The sequence below is a fragment of the Coloeus monedula genome (assembly GCF_965178545.1).
Source record: "Coloeus monedula genome assembly, chromosome: 6".
Lineage (NCBI taxonomy): Eukaryota > Metazoa > Chordata > Aves > Passeriformes > Corvidae > Coloeus > Coloeus monedula.
In genome coordinates, this window is record NC_138786.1 from 41,178,430 (window position 1) to 41,201,943 (window position 23,514).

Here is a 23,514-nt window from a genome sequence, read left to right on the forward strand (position 1 = left end):
TGTCTTTGGCTGGGGTAATGCTGGCAGGGATGAGGTGTGTGACATCTTGCCCACAGGTGATGAAAGGCAAGTTAACAAGGAACTGTGTGGTTCAGAAACCGTGCTCATGGGCATGGGTGTCTAGAGAGTCCAAGCAACTGTTTCACCTCCTTTGATGGCATGAAGCCGAATGTTTCTCCAACATGCAAAGCTTCCAGCTCTATATTTTCAAGGAGCGCTGTTCAGTTTTAATTTTTGGGTTTCCTCTGAGGTCCCTAATTTCTCTTATAACCTCTTATTTATCTCAGAATATCAGATGAGCAAGAAAGCCGGAGAGTCCGCGGTTTCCCTACACAGAAGCTTTGCGCATCTCTCCTCCAGGGCCGGTGCCCCACGCCGTTCGTGTTTTATGAAAGCAGGGATGCCTCCATCCCTCCCTCCCTCCCTTCCTTCCTAACCCCACCTCCCCAGCACGGCTGGAGGCGAAGCGGGGCCGGGGCCTACAGGGCCGGGCCAGGGCGGCCCTTCTTTGCGCAGGGGCGGGCGGCAGCCCCAGTCCGCTGGCGGGCACCGGCCCCAGCCCGCCGAGCAGCGGCCCCGCCGCCGCCGGTGCCGGGTTTTTGGCATCCCTAATCGCGGCTGGCCCCTGTGATTGGCTGCGCGGCTCTGACCCCGCTCGGGCTCCCGGCTGGGCGGATAAAAGGGGCCTGAGCCGGGGGCTCCCAGGCATTCCCGGAGCGGGCACCAGGGACCGCTGGCCGCAGCATGACGGGCAAAGCGGGCGCGGCGCTGGTCCCCAGCCTGCCCAGCAAGCCCAAGCCCGACGGCGCGGCCGCCGCCCCCGCCGCCCCGCCACCACCCCCGCCGCCCCCCGCGGCTGGGGTCAAGTCCAGCTCTGGGCCCACCCCTCCCCGCTGCACCGGCTTCGGCATCCAGGAGATCCTGGGCTTGAACAAGGAGCCGCCGTCGCACCCTCGGGCCGCCCTGGACTCTCTGCCCGCCGGGCACCTGCTGGCGGCCCGCTCCGTGCTCAGTCCCGCCGGGGTGGGCGGCGTGGGCATGGGGCTACTCGGGGCCGGCGGCATCCCCGGCTTTTACACCCAGCCCACCTTTCTAGAGGTGCTCTCCGACCCCCAGAGCGTCCACCTGCAGCCCCTGGCCCGGGCCCCCGGGCAGCTGGACAGCAGCCAGACGGCCAGCTCAGGTAGGCACGTCCCCGGCCCCCGGGGACCCGCCGCGCCCCACCAGCACCGCCGCCCGCACCCGGTGTCCCGGCGGGAGGCCACTTGCTGGGCGGCGGAAGGGAGATTTCGTTTCGATCCCGAGGATGAGGAGAAAGGGGGGGCGGGACCATATTTTCCCCCGTCCGGGGCTGCGGCCGCGGTCTGACGGCGTGGCCCGGGGCGCCCGGCCTAGGGATGCGCGGAACCCCGTCGGAGTGGCTCCCCGCGACCCCGTGTCGTTGCCGGAGAATTAGAGGTCTTTCGGCATCCTTTTCCTAGACGGCAGCAGCCTCCCACAACTCTGCCTGCAGGCCCCGTTCCGAGGCCGCTTCGGGTCCTCCCAGAGCGGCAGGCAGCAGCGCCGGACCCTGGCTCCGGGGGAAATCCCCAGCCTCCCTCCGGCAGCGGCGCCCGTCCCGGGCCGTGCCCGCCGCTCCCGCCCGCAGCACGGCCCGCCGAGCAGCACGGGGCCGGGCCGGGGCCGGGCAGGTGGTGCGGCGCCGCGGGCAGGAGTGGGGCCGGAGCGCGGCCGGAGCGCGGATCGAAATACGGGTCCCTGATCCATCCCCCGGTTTCTCCTTCGGGCCAAAGGCGGCGGCACCCTGCCCTTAACACCCCCGGGCCGTGGCATCCCTGGGGAGCAGGGGGCCGCGGATAGGCACCATCTCCTCCCGGGGCTTGTTTTTGCTGATAGCTCCATAAACCTCAATTTCTGCCTCCCCGCTCCGGTGTTTCTGCGGCGCAGTCCGGGATCCCCGGGCTGGGGCAGGCGGTCGCGGTTGTCCGGCCGCGGAGAGGGGGCTGCAGCTTTCCCGTTTTCCTACGGTTTGGTTGAGCTCGCCGGGCTCTGCGTTTTAGCAGCGAGACAACAGCAGCCTCAGCAAACGACTCTGGTGGAGAGGGGCGAGAGCTAGAGCCCGGTCCCGGCCCGGAGCCTTCCCTGGCTGGGGCTGATCGCCCCGAGCAGCCCGCACCGGCAGCGGATCGGGAGCGGCGCTGGGGCCGCGCTGGAGGGAGCGGCCGGCGTCGGGGCCCGTCCGCGGCGCGATCACAACGAAATCTTCGGCCAGAGCCGGCGGAGGGAGCGGAACCGGCGGGCCTGGCCCTACCCGGGGGGTCTCTGGCGGGGAGGGAGCCCCAGTCCACAGCCGCTGCCTGTCTCTCTGCAGATTCCGAGGATGTTTCCTCCAGCGACCGAAAAATGTCCAAATCCTCCCTAAACCAGAGCAAGAAACGAAAGAAGAGGCGGCACAGGTAAGACAGCGGCGGCCACCCTGCCCACTCCCGTCGCCCCAGTTCCCAGGAAACCGGCCACCGGCCTGGAGCAAATTACTCTTCCCGGCACCGGCTGCCGGAGCGCCGCGGCGCCCCTGCGGCATCTCCACCGTGTTCTTCCCTTTTTTCTTCCTCCCCGTCCAAAATAAATCGGATATGGGTCCGTGCCTATAGGGAGCAGGGGATTCGACCACAGGTGTCATGTTATTTAATTTTTTCTGGCCGCGGATCCAGGTATCCCGAGTCGCAATTCTGGGCAGCACATAAGCATCCAGGTGGAATGCGGATCACCAGTGTTTGGAACGGAAAAATCGTCAACCTGTCAGAAATAATAAAAGCCGTTTCCAGCTCCACATACAGCAATCTTAATATTGGCTGTCAGCAAGACAGAATTCCTATCAATAATTTGAACATTTTATTGTGTAAAAAAAATATATTTTGCCAATAGATTAAATAGTTGGGAATCAGAGACAGCCTGCAAAGAAGCTGAAGAAGGCTGGGAAACTGTTTAAGGAAACGAAGATCCACTTTGGGGTTTGGTTTCCTCTCAGCACAGTCAGGGTAATAGACTTTGCCCGACTTCTCCCACAGTTAAAATGGAGTTGGTTCGTTTGCACTTTATAAACAGAAACGAAAAATCCTGTGCTGGGTTCTGGCATTGCTGTGGCCAGAGCGCCAGGACAAAGGAAGGCCAAATACCATCCACTGAGGGTGATTTAGGAATAATTAAGTCAATCCTGCCACGATGCAGGAAAGGTGGATTAAAAGATGCTCCAGTGAAAGCTTAGCAGGATGAGGGGTGGAAGGAGACCGACTATCCCAGGAGACATCCTGCTATGTGTGCAACAGGAGACTCGGTCTGGAGGGCTCATTTCCAAATCTGTGCCTCCTCCCCAGGCAAATGTTCCCAGTTTGAGTGCTCTGGAGTAAGTATGAGCTCATTTTCTTTACACCCCAGACAGGGCTGGGTGATAACACAGCTGGGACTGATGTACAGGTCCCGATCTGGATGAAAGATAGGAAACGAAATTCAGATTTGTTTTGGTTTTGGTTCTAGACGGAAACAGACCTGCAATGTTTGGCTGCAGTTGTATATTCTGTACTAAACAGTTAAGACCTCTAGTTGTACCAAGGAAGGATTGGAAGATGACTGGTCAATAGCCTGCAAATAGCTGCAGGATAAAAAACACCAAAAGGGGCAGTGGATTGTGAACTGCAAAAGGGACAGGGGCTACCCGGGGATGAGCTAAAAAGGGAAAACTTCAGCTGAATGTCAGCAAAACCCTGCTGCCGGTGAGCCTGGACAGGCTTCCACTCTCTTGTCAGAGGAAGACGGAGAGAAATGCTTGAAATCTAAACTGGATCAAAATTGGAATAATTTTTCCTGTGGTCCCAGAGAGTGAAAATACATGATTCAGTGTGTCTCTGCTGTCCCTAGAGTTCACAGATTTGTCAAAGTTGAAGAAAAACTGTTTGAAAGGAGAATGGATTTAAGAGTGAATTTAAAGAAGGGTCTGGTTGCAGGCAGGTCCCTTGCATTTGCATGCTGCTTTTGTTAGTAATATTATTGATCTGGTTGAATCCTTTTCATTCTCTATAGCGGAGGATATTTCTTAGATTTTCTGTTTATGCTCTCTGGAACTGAAAGGCTTTTCTGAAATTTGAGTGTATTTTAGAAAAAGACTCTATTTCCTTTTTCCTTCTGGGAGATACATGTTTCTTAGATGGATAATATTTATTCATTTACTTTGCACAAAGGCTGCAATTCGTTGTTGGGTTGAGGGTTCTTTTATTTTGGTTTGGTTTTTTGGTTGAGGTTTTTTGTTTGCTTTGGCTTTTTAGTTGCTTTTTTGTTTTGGTTTTTGTTTGGTTGGGGATTTTTGTTTGTTTGTTGGTTGGGGTTTTTTTGCCATTGCAGTATTGCTAGCTTTTATCAAAAATTGTGCTTTCTGTACTGGAGGAGTTGAAGGGTGGGAGTTTAAACCCTCAGGGATTGGAAGTGGTCCGAGAATTCTCATCCATCTGCTGGAGAAGGGCTTTCATCTGTCTCGGCTTTCCAGCTGCTGATTTTTCAATTTGGTTGTCCCGAACTGAGAACTGGCTGTGCAGAGGCGGGCTGGGCTGCTGCCTGCCAGGGCGGTCCAGGAGGATTTCTAAGGGATAATGGGGTAATGCGAACTGGCAGGGAGCAGCTAATGGGACGTCAGAATGGAAGCACCCAGGGTAAAGGCAGAGGAAGGGAGCTGGTCCTGACTCCTGTGGGGAAAGACTGACGAGAAGTGGTGGGTTAGGGTGGAGAAAACATTTGGAGAATTCGTCCAAGGACTGAGACTGAAGGTGAAAGATTATTTGCTCATGGAAATTGAAGAGGCTAAGGACCAGCAGCTTGGAAAGGGCTCAGCACCTCTCCAGACGGGGTGCTGAGGAGATGCTGCTTCATCTCAGTGTGGTGATCGTCACAAGAGGCAGCAGAGTCTGAGATGTAAGATCAGCTGCCATCGCTGCGGGTGCTTGCTGCTGGGGAGGGTCCGTCTCCAGAGGCAAGTCCCTGAAAGGGAAGGTGATTTGTAACTGTTAAAAATGCTGTCTTCTGGCATTTTCTGGTTCTCCTTTCACCCTGGCACTTGACCTTTTGTGCGCAGAAACGCAGGGGGTGGGGAAAAGTTATGTGTTAGCTGGTTACCCAGGTTTCACTGGTTTCAGTGTCCATTTCTCTGACTCTTCATCATCTTTGCTGCTTCCTGTTTTTGATCAAAGAGTTTTACTCCCCTCAGGACAATCTTCACATCCTATCAACTGGAGGAGCTGGAAAAGGCCTTCAATGAGGCCCACTATCCTGACGTATATGCTAGAGAGATGTTGGCCATGAAAACAGAGTTGCCAGAAGACAGGATACAGGTAATCATATCTCTTGGACCCCCTTATTGTGCTGCCCTCAGCCATGCTCATCGCTCCGTGAAGAAAAGGTAGTGGCATGGGAAGGCTGACATTTTTCTGAATAAACTTCCCCAGGCTGTCCACTCTCCTGCTTTTGATGGGTGGGCAGACAGATTAGCTATTCTTGGCAGATTTGTATTTGGTGTTTGTATATCGATATGTGCTGTGCATGGTGTGTTGTACCAGTGATTTGGGGTGTGTGTAACAGAGGGAATCCTAAATCAGAGAAGGACAACAGGTGTGCAAAAAAAGATGATGGCGTTTCAAGGTCTTGGTAAAGGCAAGAAGAGAGCCTCTCAGAGACCATGTCTGGGTGGGCATTGCTGAAGGGAAAGAGCTCATCTCTGCTCCTTTGGCCACAGAAGGATGCACAGGGATGGCACAGGCAGCTAGTACAGCTGTGGGTAGGATGCAGTGTGGGAATGATGGGTGAGTCCCACTGAGATGTTTGCACCATGTCTGCACTTTGGCTGTATTTGCCTTCTCAAGTGAAGTTTCTCTGAAAGTTTCTGGGGATATTTTTTTGTTATTTTTTTTGTTAATCTGTTAAATTTTATTGAGTTAACAGCTTTTAACATTAAGGTTTTAACTGCATGTCAGTCCTGTCATGCCACTGTGAGGAGGTAGGTGGTGTGGAATATCTCTGCTGTGTGGTGAACCCTCCAGCAGGAAGGAGCAGCCTGAGCTGCAGGGCTGTGCCAGGACCAGCCTTTGGCATGCATTACAGTGAGAAAGCTGGAGAAGACTTAACAGCTGCTGTTTACAGTGTGGGAGGCACACTGAACAGAGTAAACATGATGTTCATGAGGGTGGGCTCCAGTAGCTTCTATTGCCTCACGACTTGCTCCCATCAGGTTCCTACATAAGGCACAGGTTTGTAATGGCCAAGCCTTGAGCAGGTGGTGCAAGTGATGGTTCTGGTCTGGCTGGAAGTTAAACTGTCCTGGTTCTCCACACAGTGGCAGTGGCTGGTTGCTGTGACTGGTGCATAGCAGTTTCTACAAGAGACGTTGTCCTGTGTGCCATGCGGTGTTGGGAGGGCCCTCGTTTCCATGGTTCCTCCTTCTGTTCATCCCTCATGCACGCCCAGCACCCACCAAGCTGTATCTTGAGCCTGTGCTCTTTCTTTGCTGAAGAGATGGCCCAGGAGGCTGCTCCCTTGTGGGTTTGGAATGTAGCTCAGAGGGCACTTAGCAGGATAACACTGATGCTGGAAGCTGCTGAGGTATGACCCCATGCAGGGACAGGAAGATCCTCTAAAACCGAAGTGTAGCCTTTTTTCCCCTCTTCCTGAGCCCGCCTCACCACCCTTATTCTTGTGCTCCATCAAAAATGACATTTTTATAAAAGCAACTTGTGCTTATCCCATTGACCTGGCAGGATTCCTGCTGATCTAACAGCTTGTCGATAGCCTGTGTGCTAACAGGATTTCCACCAGTCTTCAGAAATAATGGCCCATCATCTGAAATCCTACCTGGTACATTAGGATTTTGCTCTGAGAAACAAGCCCCAATGCTCTGCCTCTAGAAAGACTGAGTTGGATGGAGGTTCACTTCTCCACTTGTCACCCTGTAGGACATCAAGTCAAGAGAGGGGAGACTGTTGGGAGTTTATTGTTGCCTACAGCCACCATTTAATGCTGGGCTGGAAAGAAGATCCTTTGATTTCCCCTGAAAGACTTTTTCAAGGAAGAGGTTAATCTAGTGGCACCATGTATGCTGAACTCCAGAGGCCCGATTTCTCTGGCCAGAGCTGAGAGCATTCACTATGTGTGGGGTGGAGTGAGATGCTATGGCAGGCAGTGTAGAGCTGACAGTGCATGTACTGCTTCAGCACCCCGAGCACCCTTCTAGTGCTGAGTGTTTTAACTGATTCGGAAATGAATAGTGGGTAAAGTATCTTGGCTGTCACTGACTTGTCTGCCCAGTCATTCTGCAGCTGGCTAATGAATGACTGCCTACTCTCCTTGTATTGCAGCTTTTAAACCTAGGAGGGCTCCTTACTGTGACCCATCTGCTCTTGAGATCAGGTTAGACTTGGACAGCAGAAGCACCCCAAAGTATGGCTGTTCTGAACATCAGGCGTAACTAAGAGCATGTGTATTCCAGAAGAAAGTACTTGTGAATAAGTTTTGCTGATCATGAAAGGGGAAATAATGAGAAACAACTGAATTTCTGTAGCATCTGTTGAGCACCCTGCCAGGGTGAGCATCAGGCTCACATAGGAGTCCTGAGCACCACTGTTCCTTCCAATAGGTCAGCAATCGATTGTCCCTTGCCACACATTCTGTGACATTTCCTTTTTGTATGTGACAAGCCATGGCAAGGTGATTCCCAATTGTGATCATACTTCTTGATATTTTACCTCATATTCCTTTCCAACTTTAGACCTTTTTGTTATGACCCTAATTCTTTCCCCCGGTTATTAAGTTCACACTCTTTAAATAAATCTAAGATATTTCTTCTCCTGGCTGTCACTCTTGTTTTTCATCATTGCTTAAGCAAGTTGCAAAGATCTTTCCTTAAATCATCCTTCATAAATCGCATGCTCATCTCTTAATCATGTGGTTGTTCTTACATGAAGCCCATCCTGCCTGTCAGCCTTCCTGGAGATAAGGGACCACATGCCTACAGCCACATGCTGGGTGTGTTCACACCAGTTCAGCTGGACTTGTGGGCCCTTGCAGAAATAGCCTTGGATTAGCACTGGTCTGCTTGCTTCCTTATTTGTTTATTTCTTTTTGTCTAATTCAGTCACTTCAAACTTCTTTTAGACAGATTTTTTTTTTTTTATGCTTGGGATTTTCCCTTCAGTGTTCTGGGTTTCGTATGTAATTTTGTTAACTTTGGCTAACAAGCATAAAAACAGACCTAACAGCTCCAACACTGGCAAGAGGTGGATGCTACACAGGGCAGCTATCTAGTGATACTGAGTACTTTGTCAGTCTCCTGGGATTTTAAATATCTTACTATTCCATGGCAAGAATTTCTGCAGCAGAACTGCCGGAGTGCAGTAAATCTTGCTTTGAATCCTTTAGCATCATTTAATGCCCCTTGGAAGAGACATCTTACAATGAATCTTTATTCCCATCTTCATAATATTTATAATTTCACATAGTTGCATTATTTTCCTTGCACGAGTTTCCAGCTGCCTGAGGGAGCTCCATAGTTTTCCATTTTCATTGTAGCTTGCAGTTCCTCTCATCTTTCAACATTCCTCTCTCCCTCTTGTAGGTCATTAATGAAAGTGTTTTCTAATATTGTTGTGAGGATCACATGTTGTGGACTTCTACAGCATTTCATGTGGTTTCCCACTGGATCCTCACCTAAGAGTGATATCTACCCCTTATTTTCATTCATGGAATTATTTCTTAGGAGGTATTAGTCAAAGAGAAAGTAAATCACCTATGAAATTTGATGTGAAAGTGAAATTCAAAGAGGGCAATTGAAAGAATGATATATAGGAACTGCTTGCAGGAAAAACCTTCAGCAGAACAACACAAATAGCCATCAGAGGCCAGGAAAGTTGCTGGTTTAAGAGAACATTGAATCCAGGAAAAATTATTCAAATCCTCCATTTAAAGAGAAGATGAAAGTGTATTTTTTTCCAAGGCAGATACACACTGTGTGTGTCTTACTCCCACAGTGAGCTGGCTGCTCCTGGAAGGAAAATGAGCATCCTCCCATTGGGCAGCATGGGAATATAATTTTTTTCATAGTGAGATAGTATGCATAAGTCAGATCAGATGTCACTGTGGCCATTTTGGAAGGTACTTGAAAAAGACCACATTAATCAATGTATTTGAAAGAATATTTGTAGGAGTTGAACTGCCAGCATTGGAATAAACCCAGACTAGTCTGTAAAATCCAAGAGAGGTAAGTAGATTCCTGTGGGGAAATATATCCTTAATAAACATTATGAAGTATTAAAAATGTCCTGAGGCTGACAAATACTGCAACATCTGACTTAAATAGCTGTTTCTCATAAAAAATACTCTTAAGTGTAATGTGTAGATTTTAGATAAGTTATCCCTATTGAATTTATTAATATGTAACAGTTCCAAACTTTAAACAGAGTAGTTCAGTAATAAAGTTCAGTAAGAGTTTGATTTGGGATTATTGAAATGATTGAGTATGTCTGTCCTTAAAGTATGTCTCCTACTGACCAAACCAAAGTGATTAGTTAGTGTTTCAAAAAAATAAGGTCCTGACTGCTATTCCAGGGACATTAGAGTTAAGGGAGATAATAAATTTTAAAAGGTAATAAAACTGTTAATATTGTCAGTTCTTGTTGTTAAAAGATTGTACAGTAATTATTGGCTGACAAATTTTGGGACAAATAAAATTACTCTCATAAGCAAAAGGAATCCCAAGAAGAGGCTGGTGCTGTGTGTGCAGAGTGGGGACTGTGCATCCAACAGGCTTTGACAGGCAGCTAAGAGGCCAATTTTGGCTAAAAACAAAACAAGGTCAACTAAATCTCTAATTGAAAAAGTATTGGTTTATCTATCAGATTAACACATTTCAGTATCACTGTGAAGCTCTTTAGGAGTTGAACAGGGATGGAGGAATCAGGAGGAGTAGTCATTTAGAGGGAAGCAAGTACCAAGAGTATTTTGCAAGGACAAGAGGCTTACCTTGCTTCAGTTTTGCAAAAAGGTTCTCTGTTTAGAGGTGAACATAATTTGAAAAGGCCTGAGGATCCTGTACTGCACTGAGTATGAGCTCAGGAGTGAACCCACAGAGTCCCCTCAAGAAACATGACAGAAAACATAAAGGAAAAATCAGTTTTATGCAGCTTTAGCAGCCCTGGTTTCTCCCTCTCCTGCCAGCTTTTCCTGCTTGCTGCAGAGTGCTGAGTTGTAGTCTGAATCCCATGGTGTGAGTATGGAATGCTACAATTGCTCCATGCAGCTGGTGACCTTTCCTGAATCTGTGCCTGGAATGGCCACCAAAGGATTTCTTAGTGTTGCAGAAAGTAGTGGTGGTGTTGGATTTTCTAAGCTTATCACTATTACTCTAAGAAGTGAGGACCTGTCTACTCTTGTTAAAATTTTGGGTGACTGTCACATGTAGAACAGAGAAAGGCCAGCATGAGGCACACTGCCAGTGGGTTCCAACTGGTGTCTCTGTACAGCACATTCACGGGGACCATGTAGCTGGAAGGAAATTACCGGTGTGGTTAGGCTTGTTGGAGGTAGATTACCAAGGTGAAGGACAAGCCGAAAGTGTTGCTATTGTGTGAGCCAACCATTTCAAAATATATTTATTTTAAGAGCCCTGCAAGCAGTTAATCATAAAATATAGTTGGGCAGCTAGTGCTGGTTACCTTTGCCAATAATTCCTGAGCACTGGGGCAAGCCATGACTGTGTGATACCAGATAAGTGTCATTAACTTCCCCTATGCTTCTAGAAATGTAGAAAGTATACAAGTGAGAGTAATAAAACTAATCAAACTTAGTAGTTTAGTGAGAATATTATTATGAGTTTTTCTCGTGGCGTATGGTGCATCTCTGCCTCCATGTCTTTAATTGGTATGTTAGGAGTTCATCCACTTTTCTGCCTCTTCAATAACATGCTTGTTTAGTTGATCTAAATTCATATTCATTTCCATTTTTCAATTAAGAGTTGTTTAATTTGGCCCTTTCTCTAATGGATTGTTTTCATTACCCTTTATCTATGGCCTGTTTTCAGCCCATGTGCTAGAACTTCGTTTACAAGTTAATTACCAGAGCTGCAAACAGAGGGGCTGGGTGATGGGCAAGAGCAGGGGACCAGGCAAGCCTTTCCAAAGGGATTCCTGTCTGAAAAGTCTTACACTACATGCTTTTGGACAGAGAAAGAAAATGTGGCAGGAGAAAAGAAGGAAAATGGAGGCCCAGGAATGACACTTCAGTTTACTGGAAGTGGGGACTCTCCTGCTTGTTGCTAGACCATGCAGATTGCCTGCTTATATTGTGGGATTTACCCTGCTACAGCTGGGGTTGTTAGGTGCAGTTTTAAAAGGTCTTTTTAGTACAGAGGTGGAGGTATAGAGTTATGAATATTTTCTTTACCCAGGTACTGCTTTATCCCCCTATGTTCAGTTCCTGAGTTGCTTTAGCCACTGCCCAATTTTCTAAATGGGACAGAAAAACAAATAGACCCAAACTTGCCTGTTCTTGCCTTCTGCTCTGTTCTTGCAGGATGTTTATGGTTGTGCCATGATAAGGGACTGTGAATTTGATGTGCTCCTCCACAGTATTGGGAGGGAAACAGGACTCTTGACAGTGACTCTCCTTGTTCTCTCCATGGTTTGGAGACACTCTCAGCAAGGATCCAACACCTTCAAGCATCAGGGCACACGAGTTCCCTGTGAGAGGAAAGACAGGCGGGCAACAAAATATGCTGAAGCCCATTTCTGTGGAGTGCCTTGGCAGAGGCTTTCCCCATCATGTCCAAGAGAATCAGGAATGGCTCTGCAAGCTTGATGCCAGGCTGTGACAACTCTTCCCTGCATTCATCTCCTCATTTTCTTAACAACAGTAGTTTAAGGCTACTACTTCTCTGAGTTAGCTTAGGCATTGCAGTTCCTCAATCACTTTAGGTCTTCTGGAAATACTACCCCAAATCCCTGTGCTGGCAACACTTGTATTCACTCCTTCACTTAATGATGAACTTTCTTTTCTCTCTTCTGATACCACTGCAGTTTTTCACAACTGATTTTAAAAAAATAATTGGTCATCCCAGCAATTTCAGTAGTTAATTCCTCTCCAGCCTTATGATGGCAGAGGGGCCAGCTGATGGTTGCGTTCATGTTTTCCTTTAATGACCCCTTATTACAAAGTTTTCCTCCTTTCCTGACTTTGAATAGAGATTTTTCTAACAGTTCAATAACACAAGCACTTTAGACACTCAGTTAATTTACTCTCCCCTTTATTTCTTAATGGATCTATTTCTCTCTGTAGTGTTTTTCTTTTACCCTGATAGATCTCAGCAAGTTCTTCTGATTCTTCTCTGGGAGCACAAACCTGCTCTGCTTTTCATTGCCCTTCTCTGTGGGTGTTCTGTGAGCCAGGTTTTGCCCAGGCACTGTTGAGCAGTCCAGTCCTCAGCAGACATATCAAGAACCTCCATCTCCACATGCATGAGGCTGGCAGGTCCTTCTGTGGAGCAGAAAAGAGGAACTGAGCTGGACAACAAACTGTTTCTACAGTATCCTACAATGAAGATGCCTTCCAGAGGTCACTTTGTCAGAGGCTGTGAAAAAGCATTAGGTGCTCTTCTGTCTACCCTGAGTGTTACTGCCCTGGGAGCAGCAGCAAGAGGTGTTCAGTTTAGGACCTGCCTGGTGTGAGAAGCACACTTTTCTCCCTATTTTCTCTTTCAGCAGGTATCTGGTAGGCTCCCAACTGTGAGCAAAGGCAGAGCTGAAACTGTGGCTGCAATGTTGTTATTAGAGTTTTCAGCTGCAGCTTTCTCTTCAAAATTGTAGGAAGGGAATGCAAGCCAAGCATTGCTTGTATGTGGTCACAGCTCGTAGCTGTGTTGTTCAGGCAGGCCAGCACAGCCAGGCTGCCCACCCAGGCCTCTGGGAAGCGCTGGTTCTCCTGCAGCTTCGGGATCCACATGGTGAAATACCTTCTCACTCTGCTACCCTTTCCTTCCTAAAGACACTGCTTGGCTCACCCAGAGGGAGGGCTGAACTGTGAGTGTTGCTGGGAAAAAAAATTCTTGGAAGGATCTATCCATCCCATCCATGTGAACATGCACAATAAATACCTGTGCCAGTCACTGCTCATAGCCAGGTGTGCCAGTGATGTCCATTCCAAGATAACTTGCTTTCTGTCCATCACATCATTCTGCTGTCTCTGGATCCCTTCACTGCCAGCCTTCCAACTCAGAGTGCCCCATGACTGTCACTATGACAACTGCCATTTGTTAGCAGACTGGATCAACTTCTTCAGCTTATATGATGACCATGACTGAGATCAAGGCTCAGTGTCTAAGTGACAGGTAAGGGAGGGTCCCAGCCTGAGAGATCTTAGCTCAAGTGGACTAAGCATGGGGATACCTGGAAATGTGCTGGTGAGCTCAGATGTGCTGTCCTGGTGCAAGCAGCATCCCTGGACAGGCTGTGTGTCACCAGCTCTGCAGGTCACACCATCAGCTGTGCTGGTGCCCGAGCTGGTGGTGTTGGCTGCAGGCGTCAGTGGCACAGCAGCAGCCAGTGCCTGGAGCATCAGCTTTCTGCACCTGGAAGATGTCATGTGAAAACCCCTGGAGTTGTGAATTACCCAAAGAAGGTTAAGGGTACACAGAGCTAAGGAACAAGTAGAGCCAGGAGCAGACATGGTGCGAGTAGAGTGCTGAACGTCCACCCAAGCTGGTGCATGGAAACTGATTACATCTTACAGTATTTTATAAAATTTCATGTTTGTATAGATAGCTTCCAGCTAATGCTTCAATGGCCCAAGGATGCAGTGCACTAGTGAGCATGAGCTGTACCCCTTGGGGACTTTGCAGACTGTCCCCATGCAAGCAGGGATGGTCTTGTGCCTTATCTCAGGGAACAGTGGGCACCAGGTAGTACTGCAGACACCATCTCTTGCTGGTGCACAGCCTCTGGTGCCTACGTTTTTTTCTGGAGAAGGTGAGAGAGCACCTTTGCTCAGTGTGTGCTGATAAAGGGTAGGGCACCATGGAGCTGATGCTGGCATGCAGGGGGCAGTCCCAGAGCACAGGCAGTGCTCCACAGCTTCAGAGGAATGCTGGCATCCCATGGTCTGATTTCAGTGCCCATTGAAAGGCATTGTGAAGGGGATGTGACATTTCTCCTCTGACTGTCCTGACTCACCTTCTCTAGCATGAAAGTGATAACGTGGTGTGTCCCTGCATGATCACAGAGTGCATTACACATGGATGTTTATGAAGATTTATGCTAAGGTTTACTCGGTGCTAGAGGACCTGCAGAGCAGTATTAGTGGGGGAAAAGAAGGCAAAATGAAATAATGCAGGCAGGATAGCAGCTTGGTTAATGGAGTCAGGTACTGTCATCACCCAAAGGATGGATGTGCGCTATCACCCTTTGTGGCAGTGACAGATGTCTCCCTGGGTTTGTGTGGACTAGGATGATGACTGCACTCTTGTCAGCTTTCTTGTGACTATCATGCATTTACAACCCTGATGTTTTCTTGTTTTTCACTCAGCATGTTAGGAAAAGAGGAATTTGGGTATTGATCTGCCAGGTCCCAGCACATGGCAGCCTGTACTGTAGGGCCAAATAAGCTACTGATCAGTTGGAATCACAGTGTGGCCATGGTGAAGTCAACGTCTCAGAGATGCACTTGCTGTGCAGATGTGAGGCACTGCTGAACCACTGATCTCACCATACTGACCCTGCACATCGTGTGCACACTTGTTTTTCTTTGGGGGAGATGGGATCCCTGCAGCAAATGAAACTGCTTTTGAAAGGTTACAAGAAGTGGAAAAACATGGTGCCCCGTGAGGCCAGGTGAAAACCCCAGATTTACCAAGGGAACACAGTTTAAGACATGTTTCCTGGTCAAGTGGGATTTTACAGCTTTGGTTGCATAAGTCAGACAAATTGCAACAAATAGTTATACATGGCCCATGCAGTGCTTTTAAGAGTAGGATTCAGAGACAGGCCTAGCCTGCAGGACTGGTGGCATAGTAATATAATGTACATTTTTGCTGGGTGCCAATTCAACCCATATTCAATGAGCACCCTGTCACTCTTTTAGCTTAGAGGAGACCCAAGCTTGGATGAACCATCATGTCTTTATTCAAGAGGGATGAGTGCTGTCTCACAGCTCATCTTGTATCTCTGGTTGGACCTGTTAGCCAAGTGGGTCGGACAAAAATCCAGCTCTTATCAGGAAGGGCCCTTGCTATGTTGTGTACGGGAATTGCTCTTTCTGAAGTGAGCTCAGCAAGCTCTTTCCCAGTGTTTAGCACGAAGAGGGATGATGAGTCCTGTGATCAGCCATGCAGCCCATGTGCAACCTTTATTGCTCTCATTTAACTTCATAACCACTTTACACCAGCCATAGAAAGTGATGTCACCATAAACAGTACCAATAACTTTGACGTTACATTTGAAAAGACAGCAATAAACTGTTTCCAGGCTTACACAAGTGGTGTAGTCTCCACCAGCAGTCAGGAAGCTATTCTGTAGTGATTGCTAAAAACGAAGGATTGAGGAAGCCCCAGGGCACAATTGGAACTCATGCTCTCATGGCAGTCCATTATACAGCCCCAGTGCTCATGGGTATGGGTGGGGTGGGGACATGCTCCAAGGAAGATATGAAGCCATTCTTTGCAGTGTTCACATCTTCCCATTGAACCCCACCAGGGCCACAGGTCCTGTCTGATATGAGGACGAGGACATCACTGTTTTTTCAGAGGAGGTTTTCATTTTGACCACTCTCATTGTTGAGTCTTGGGTTGGAGAGGGAGGAAGTAGAAAGGGAGCGGTGTAGGAGTCAGGAGAAACTGAGTGCTAAGATGGCAGCAGGGCCCCGGATGTGGAGGGCAGCTGGAGGTGTTGTCTGGTCTGCAGCTTGACCCCCCAAAGGGCTTCAAGTGGGTAAAGAACAGGCACCTGCGTGTTCATGAGTGGGGGAGATGCTCTCAGTGTGGCTCTGGGGGTACTGGGGTGTTGTCCCTTGCCTTAGGTGCTGTTTTGCCAACAGCTGCGTGCAGCTGCTCCCTGCAGCCTGGCAAAGGCATGTGCTGGAGTGTCTGTGTGTCCGTGTCGGTGTGTCTGCAGGTGCGGACGTGCATCTGCCTGTGGCCATCTAGTGGACACTCAGCTCGCGCTGCTCTGGGCTGGGACCGGCTTGAGCTCCACAAACCTCGCTCCTTGAAAGGCCCCTGTTGGAATGCAGTATCAAAGGCAGGATGAGAGATTTGTTGAAGCAAAATTTCACCATTATCTAGCCTGGAATTTTCCTTTAATAGGTGAGGAATGCTTGGGCAGGGAAAATAATTTTTTTTTTTTTAATATTAGTAAGACAAAAAAAATTCCAATATCAATTCTCCTGTCGTTGTACCCTAGCTTGGAAAGTAGCAGCCAAGAAAATGAGTATCACTAGTGGAAAATTTTAGTTTGAAACAAAACAGAAACAATACACAGGAACACCATAGATTTTAAAATATCCCTTTTACAATTCAGATTTCTGGATTATGGCCAACCGCAGGGAGATTTCTCTCTTCAGCAGACAATGTTTCAGGCACTGATTAGGTAAACAAACTAACTAATATAATGAATGTGGATAACAAGGACGTGTCAAGTCTCATGTCCCCTTGCAAAATGAGAGATTTCTCCTCCTATAATTTGCTCTTCTGCATCATCAATAATCCGAAGAAGCATCAGTCGTCATTTGTGATTTAGAGGAGGAAACTGGCGAGGTTATCCTTGCCAGCCTTGACTCCAAAACCCCCACTCCAAAACACTTGCAACTCTGTAGTCAAGCATGGAGTGCCTGAACTTTTATTGCTTTTCACAGTGGGCACTGGAGGTGAGAATTAGGTGATGATTAAAGTTAGAAACATTCCCATTTATAAGGTTTTGCAATACTGCAAGACAAACCTGTCCACTTTACTCTATTGTCCATTTTTGGAGGATAGACTTCCTGGAACAAGCTTCCCAGGTTTCACAAAGGGTGTTTGTGTGAAAATAAAGAGGTGTGAAACTTCTTAAGGTGTAGCATGTTGGTCCAAAAGACACCTCTGCACATCAGATTGTGACAGCTTTGCACAAGCATGTGACATGCTTCAGTCTAAAATTAATCAGGTTTCACCACTGCCCATGAGATGTGGAAGCAGAAACACAGTCTTTTCACCATACCCTGGGCTGTGCAACAGACAACCAGATGAAAACAAGTGAGAAGGAGGGTGCACAGTGCAGAGCCACATCAGTAAAGTGTTTCACAAAGCTGAGCCAACCCACAGGGTGGGAAGGGGCAAGAGGAAATGTGGACAAACCTAGGCGTTTGAAGCAGACCAAATTTTACAGAGTTGGAGGAAGCTGTAGAGTAGATATCTCCAAGCAAGGACAATAAGCAGCCAAAGAATACCAAACCCACAAGAAATGTGTAAGGTGAGTAAAGTGCAAGGGTGAAACCCTCTCCCAGAAAAGTGAGGTGCCAATAATAAATAATTGCATATTTGGATGTTGTGGCTGATGTACCACACAGCTGAAAATACCTCTGAATTACTAAAACCACCATGTAATTCAGCTCAGAATCAAGGCATGTGAAAATTTTGGTAACATATCGATAAATTTGAAGAAATCAGTAAGATCTTCACCTAGAGGGAAGCCCCACTGATGGAGCCATCCAAGTGAGGACAAAATCATGAGAACAGGACACAGGGGACAATTGTGATCTGAAGTGGCATGGCGGCTGCCAGTGCCATGCTGGAGCTCATCACTCAGTGTTCCTCAGAATGAGCTTGTCACAGAGATGCTTGACTGGGATCTGATCCCAGTAATACTCAGTATTGAGCACCACTGGTTTCACTTAATTTCATGCCTCAGATGAAGATATAGTTCCTGGTATTAAAGCAAGATGGTCAGTCTTCCTGATTTCTGTTCTGTTAAACATTCTGGGATTTCAAACTTTCATTTTTCCTAATCAAAACCAAGAGGAAATTCCCATAAAGTGACAAAAATTGGTTTTGGAAATCTCAGAATGATCTTACTGAGATGTTGATGCAATTTTGATTTTCTCATTTGGTTTTAAAGCATAGATTTTGCATGTCTTAGGTAACTGAGATTAAAGTACAGCATTCAGAAGAAAGCTATAGATAATTTTGATTACACTTCACTGGCTGGACACAGTTTTTCCTGTGCGATTGAATCAGCATTTTTTGATTGAAAATTTTCTACCAGCTCTAGTCAAAATTGGGCTGCCAGCTGGCAAAGCTTCTGCTACTTCCAGTATTTGCGTAACACTGCCATGGAGAAGGGGATGCTCGAGGGTTTAGAGGCAGTGGGCAGTGCTGGGGAAGGCTGACACCTGGCCAGGGAAAAGGGAAGAGGAGCATGAGGCATGGGGAAAGATGTTAGAGGCATCAAGGCAGGAGGGAGGAGAAAGGGAAAGTGGTAAAAGCATCAGTAAAGAGGCACCTGCAGCTCTGCACCCTGTGCTCTGGGAATGGGAGGATTGCATGACCTGGAGCGAGACCCTCTGCCAACATCCTGCTGACTGCACAGCCAAGCAAACCCCTGTATTCACACAGGCATGGAGGAGAGGGTGAAGAGAGGAAGCTCTGCATTCCTGAGGGTCTTTGCAGCAATCTCTGGTCCAGGGGTTACAGATCAGCAGTATGAAAGTGTAAATCAGACCATTTATCATGCAGAGGAGGTGACGTGGTGAAGCAGCCTCCTTCCTTTGCCTGGTAAAATCCTCTCCGACATGCACAGAGTGTCTTCTGCTGGGAGAACCTGGGATCACAGCTGGTGGGACCACCACCCCACCCATTCCACAGAGCTCTCTGGTGGAGCAGGCTGGCTGGGCTCCTGGGAGAGGCGAAAGCTGGCTGTCACCAGTGCTAGCAAGCCAGCCACCTGCCTACCCTGCAGCTCTGTCCCCACCATAAGGCTTCAGTGCTGGGCAGTTCTCCTCTGCACAGGTAGAAGAGATGATATTGCCTTGCCAGCTGAGACCAGGACGTCACTCCATGGCATCAGTCTTACGGTTCCTATGGCAGAGCTGGGGGACCGGCACAGACTCCCAGTGCTCCCCACTGCAGCTTGAGCTCCCCCACAGCGACAAGTGGTGGGGACAAGAGAGGGTTAAGCTGTCAGCTCTGTAATGTTAAACAGGTGTCAAAGGCACCTCCATATATCTGCAGATTGAAATCAAATTCTTTGCAGTATAAAAAGATAAATTACCCAGGCGATTCCCGCCTCATCCCACTCATCAGGCCAGCGCCAGACGGCAAGCAATTTTTTTTTTTAATGTGCTAACGACCTAATCAAGCAATCAAGTCGGAGAAGATTGCGGAGTGACCCCGAGCATCCATCTGCCAGAGAGACCCCGACATTCATTTCCATTCTGCCGTGTACTTTCCGGGAAAGGGAGGGAAAAAAATAGAAAAGAAAAAAAAAATCCTAAACAAATTAACACCCAATTTTCTGTCAGTCTAATTAGTTAAATGAGGAGGTGTTTGGGGTGTCCACGGGGAGGGAGGGACTGCCTCTCGGAGAGGGGCCTGGTAACTCCATGGCATTAATTAGCGCAGGTCAATGGCGTGGTTCCCTGGGGACCAGCTGCTTTAATTTCCCGTGATATTTCAGTGCCTGAGGCCCATCGATTCAAACTGAAATTAACTTATTTTTCAATCAGGCCTGGGTTGCCCCTGGGGCTGACTCTTCCTTTGCCTCCTTCTGAATAGACCTCAAGCAATTTTTCATCTAAAGCTGATGCCTCTGCTCAGGGGGAAGGGAGGGGAGCCGGGGAGGGAGGAGGGCGAGGGAGACAAGAGGAATGGAAATCGGAGAGAGAGCACTAATAGATTTCCGCGAGTATCACCCCCTCCCCGCCATTGCTGCCCGCCTCTCTGCTCACTGCCCCCCAGGTCACAGCTCAGAGATTATTCTGCCAATTTTCTGAGAAGATGAGGGGCTTTTCAAACTGGGAATTCAGAGCAAAGCGCACAGAGAGCTTCCCCCTTCTCTCGAGCATCCACCCCCATCCCAGCCCTCCCTGCAGGCACTGCTGCCTTCAGCCCTGTACCACTGCTCAGACACACAGTAAATAATAAAAGAAAATCCCAGGCACAAGCGCCAAAAGCCACTAGAAAAAAGACATTGCAATGGCAAATTAATTACATCCTGTGGAGAGGGATGGAACCTGCTTTCACACTTGGCCCTCACCAGTCCTTCAGGGGAGGGAGGGAGAGATACCCAATGTCTGTTGCATGGGGGAAGAGGTTGTATTGGCTTCAGGATAAGCGTCCACCCATCTGCTTTCATCCTGCTGCAGAAGTACATGCATGTTCCCACACGGGAAGGGGACTGGCATGCCTTCTCCCTGCACAAAAACCATGTCCCTCCTTGTTGCCTGCTCCAGGTTTGGTTCCAGAACCGCCGGGCCAAATGGCGGAAGAGGGAGAAATGCTGGGGCAGGAGCAGTGTGATGGCTGAGTATGGGCTCTACGGTGCCATGGTGCGTCACTCCATCCCGCTGCCCGAATCCATCCTCAAGTCTGCCAAGGATGGCATCATGGAGTCCTGTGCCCCTTGGCTCCTGGGTAAGAGAGCAGCCGCCTTCATGGGGGATGGCAAATGGGTAGAGACGGGGGATGTGAGGAAGAAATCAGTCACGCTGAAAACAGGTGAAGGGCAGCAGGGCAAGGGCCCCCCATCCTGCCACCCTTGATGCCTCCGTCCCCCAATGACCCTTGTCAATAGGGTTTGACCACTCATCCCAAATTCCTGTTGGACCTTGGATCCTGACCTGCAGAATCTGGCCAGGACACAAACTTGCCCCCTCAGGCTGGTGCTAACCTTCACTTCCTATGGCTCAACCATCCTTCATGCCCAGCTCTGAAGCAGGGGCTCCAACCCTTGCCCAAGGGAGGAGGTCATCCCAGTCTCACTCCTCCTGCCCTGTGATGCTGGATGGGGTGCTAGGACTCCGAAATGCTCCATCTTTGCCCCCAGTTCCAGGTGGAACACTCTGCTGCCTCCTCCTGGTCATGACACCTGGGGAAGCTGCATTTCTGTATGGTTTCACTTGGTTTTCTGTGCAGACATGGAGGTAGCAGCTACCCTGTCACACTCCTGCTCTTTACTTCCTTCTTTCTGACCTTCCAGGCTGGTTCTGCCCCAAAACTAGTGTCTGGTATCTTGATGATGGGCTATGCTGTCTTTCTGTCTATGTGCAACTGAGAGAGGCAGAAGGGTGGTTGTAGTTTGGTACAGAAATAGGCAATGAGGGATCTCCCTCCCCAGCCTCGGTGAAGCTCAGGCAACTATGCTGCTGTCTGACACCCTCATGTCCATGCAGGGACAAGTTAGCTTCAGGTTCACAGAAAGAAATGAAGGGGAGAGTAATTATAGACCGTTGGGACCAGCCACAGTCCACAGATACTGCGCTGCTCCAGCAGGCAGCTGCCTTGCCTGGGCTGCCCTCGCGTGCGGGCTGGAGCAAGTGGCTCGCCATGACTGCTGTGTGAAGCGAGGGTTTCTGCTTTTCCTTAATTCTGGCCTCTCTTTATCTTTGCTGTTTTCAGTTCAAGATGGCTTTCCCATGCCCAGGCGCTTTTCTAAACCCGAATACCAACAATTCTTTTTAGGGATGCACAAAAAGTCTCTGGAGGCAGCGGCTGAGGCGGGGAGGAAGACAGAGGTGGAGCGCCAGGCCCTGCCCAAGCTTGACAAAGCTGACAAGGAAGAAAGGGGTCCGGATCCCAAAACCACCATTTCCCAGGAGGAACTGAGAGAAAACAGCATTGCTGCCCTCAGGGCCAAAGCTCAGGAGCACAGCACCAAAGTCCTGGGGACCATTGCCGGGGACACCCCAGCCCCAGGCAGGAAGCTGGAGACAGGGGAGGAGGCGGCAGTGGCAGAGGATGACAGACAGACGGAGAAGTTGAACTCATCGCAGAAGGAGGAGAAGTTGATCTAGGGGGAAGAGAGGTGGCAGAAGCCAGCCCCGACAGACACTGTGTCCTCTGGGGGCCACGTTCCCCCTTGGACTGCCAGGCGTCCCCGGCCACCCCTGCCAGGGAGAGGGGCACTGGTCTCTGTGTTTGGGGCTGCCTGGCAGGGGTGCCCACTGCCTGTTCCCCTTGAGAATACCCCTGCCCCTCACTCCTCCACCCCACCAGGCCTTCTTCACCCCCCACCCCTTCCTTTTGGGGGACTGGGAAGTGTCACATCATCACTGCCACCAATGACACTAAGGCTCTGGGGCTTTCTCCTTCTGCTGCAGCCCCAAACCCCATTTGCCAGCCTGAAGCAAGCCCGTTCCTTGCTGCCATGCCTCTCCTTGGTGCACATCTCTGCCCAGTACTGCCCAGGCCCCTTCCCCTTGCACCCTGTCCCACCGTGCCCCAGGCAGACACGCCACCTTCCCCTGGCCATCGCTTCTGCCTCTGGCCCAGGCTGCAGCAGGACAAGCCTGTGGCAGTGCTTGCATGAAGTGATGACTATCCATTGAGGGTGGTTTGCACCTTCCATCGGTCTCTCCCTGCCCAGCACTGAGGTCTGCTGAGAAGGGACTGCAGCTTTAGAGCAGTTACGTTTTGCCTCTTTTTGGCAGGGACAGGAGGGTTTAACCCACAGGCACAACATCCTGGTCCCACCTGGCACCCTGAGGTGACGCCAGCCCATGTCACTGTCTTGGGCAGGGCTGGACAGTTTGGTCTGACTCTGCTCTAAACACCAAAACCCTACACCCCTGCAGAGGGGATGAACGGTGAATTTATTTATTGAATACATTATTCCAGGTGAGACAACAACATCCACCTAATGTATTTATTGAATTAAATTTGTCCAGCTCACCCTCTGAGTGTTAAAGGGAATGACAGCCATGCACATCCACCCTGATACACCCTGTAATGTGTACATACATCCCATAGGAGCACATGCAGACCCACAGAGCCAAACTCACTCCATGGTACCATCACCTTCCCATTGCAGTAAAGCACTATTCCCCCTCCGAAAGCCGTAGGACAGTGACTTCCAGGTGACCCCTTCTGTCCTGCTTTCAGCTGTGAGCATCCTTTCCCCAGAGCTACTGTTTTTCTTCCATCAAAGGTTAAGCCCAGTCATTCAACCCCTGTTTGTCTTTGTCCCGCGGTCGTTTGACGTGTTAGATGATAGCCCATGGAGTGTAAATAATGTATATACAGTGAGAAAATAATTCAGTATTGAGGTGTTTGAGATATGGAGCTGTAACAACTTCTAGTCATCCAGAATCTGTGATTTATGTGCCATTTTCTGTAAAGATATGAAGAAGAATAAAACTAAACAGGAATACTGTGTATGAGTCCAGTCACCGCTGTTCAAGGAGGGTGAGTTCAGCCAAAGCTGAGAGGGAGTTGGATGCCCTACTGTAGCCAGAGAGGGATGAGAGATCCAAAGT

The 23,514-nt window shown here is 49.2% G+C and overlaps 1 protein-coding gene across 1 annotated transcript; it reads left to right on the forward strand.

The window, feature by feature from the left end:
• Window positions 1–744: 744 nt before the first annotated feature.
• On the forward strand, window positions 745–22,053 carry VSX2 (visual system homeobox 2; the record flags this gene model as incomplete). The annotated part of the gene is made up of 5 exons (XM_082283107.1): window positions 745–1,183; window positions 2,372–2,456; window positions 5,252–5,375; window positions 20,494–20,674; window positions 21,722–22,053. 5 exons carry the CDS (start codon window positions 745–747, stop codon window positions 22,051–22,053), a joined length of 1,161 nt encoding a protein of 386 aa, XP_082139233.1.
• Window positions 22,054–23,514: the final 1,461 nt, after the last annotated feature.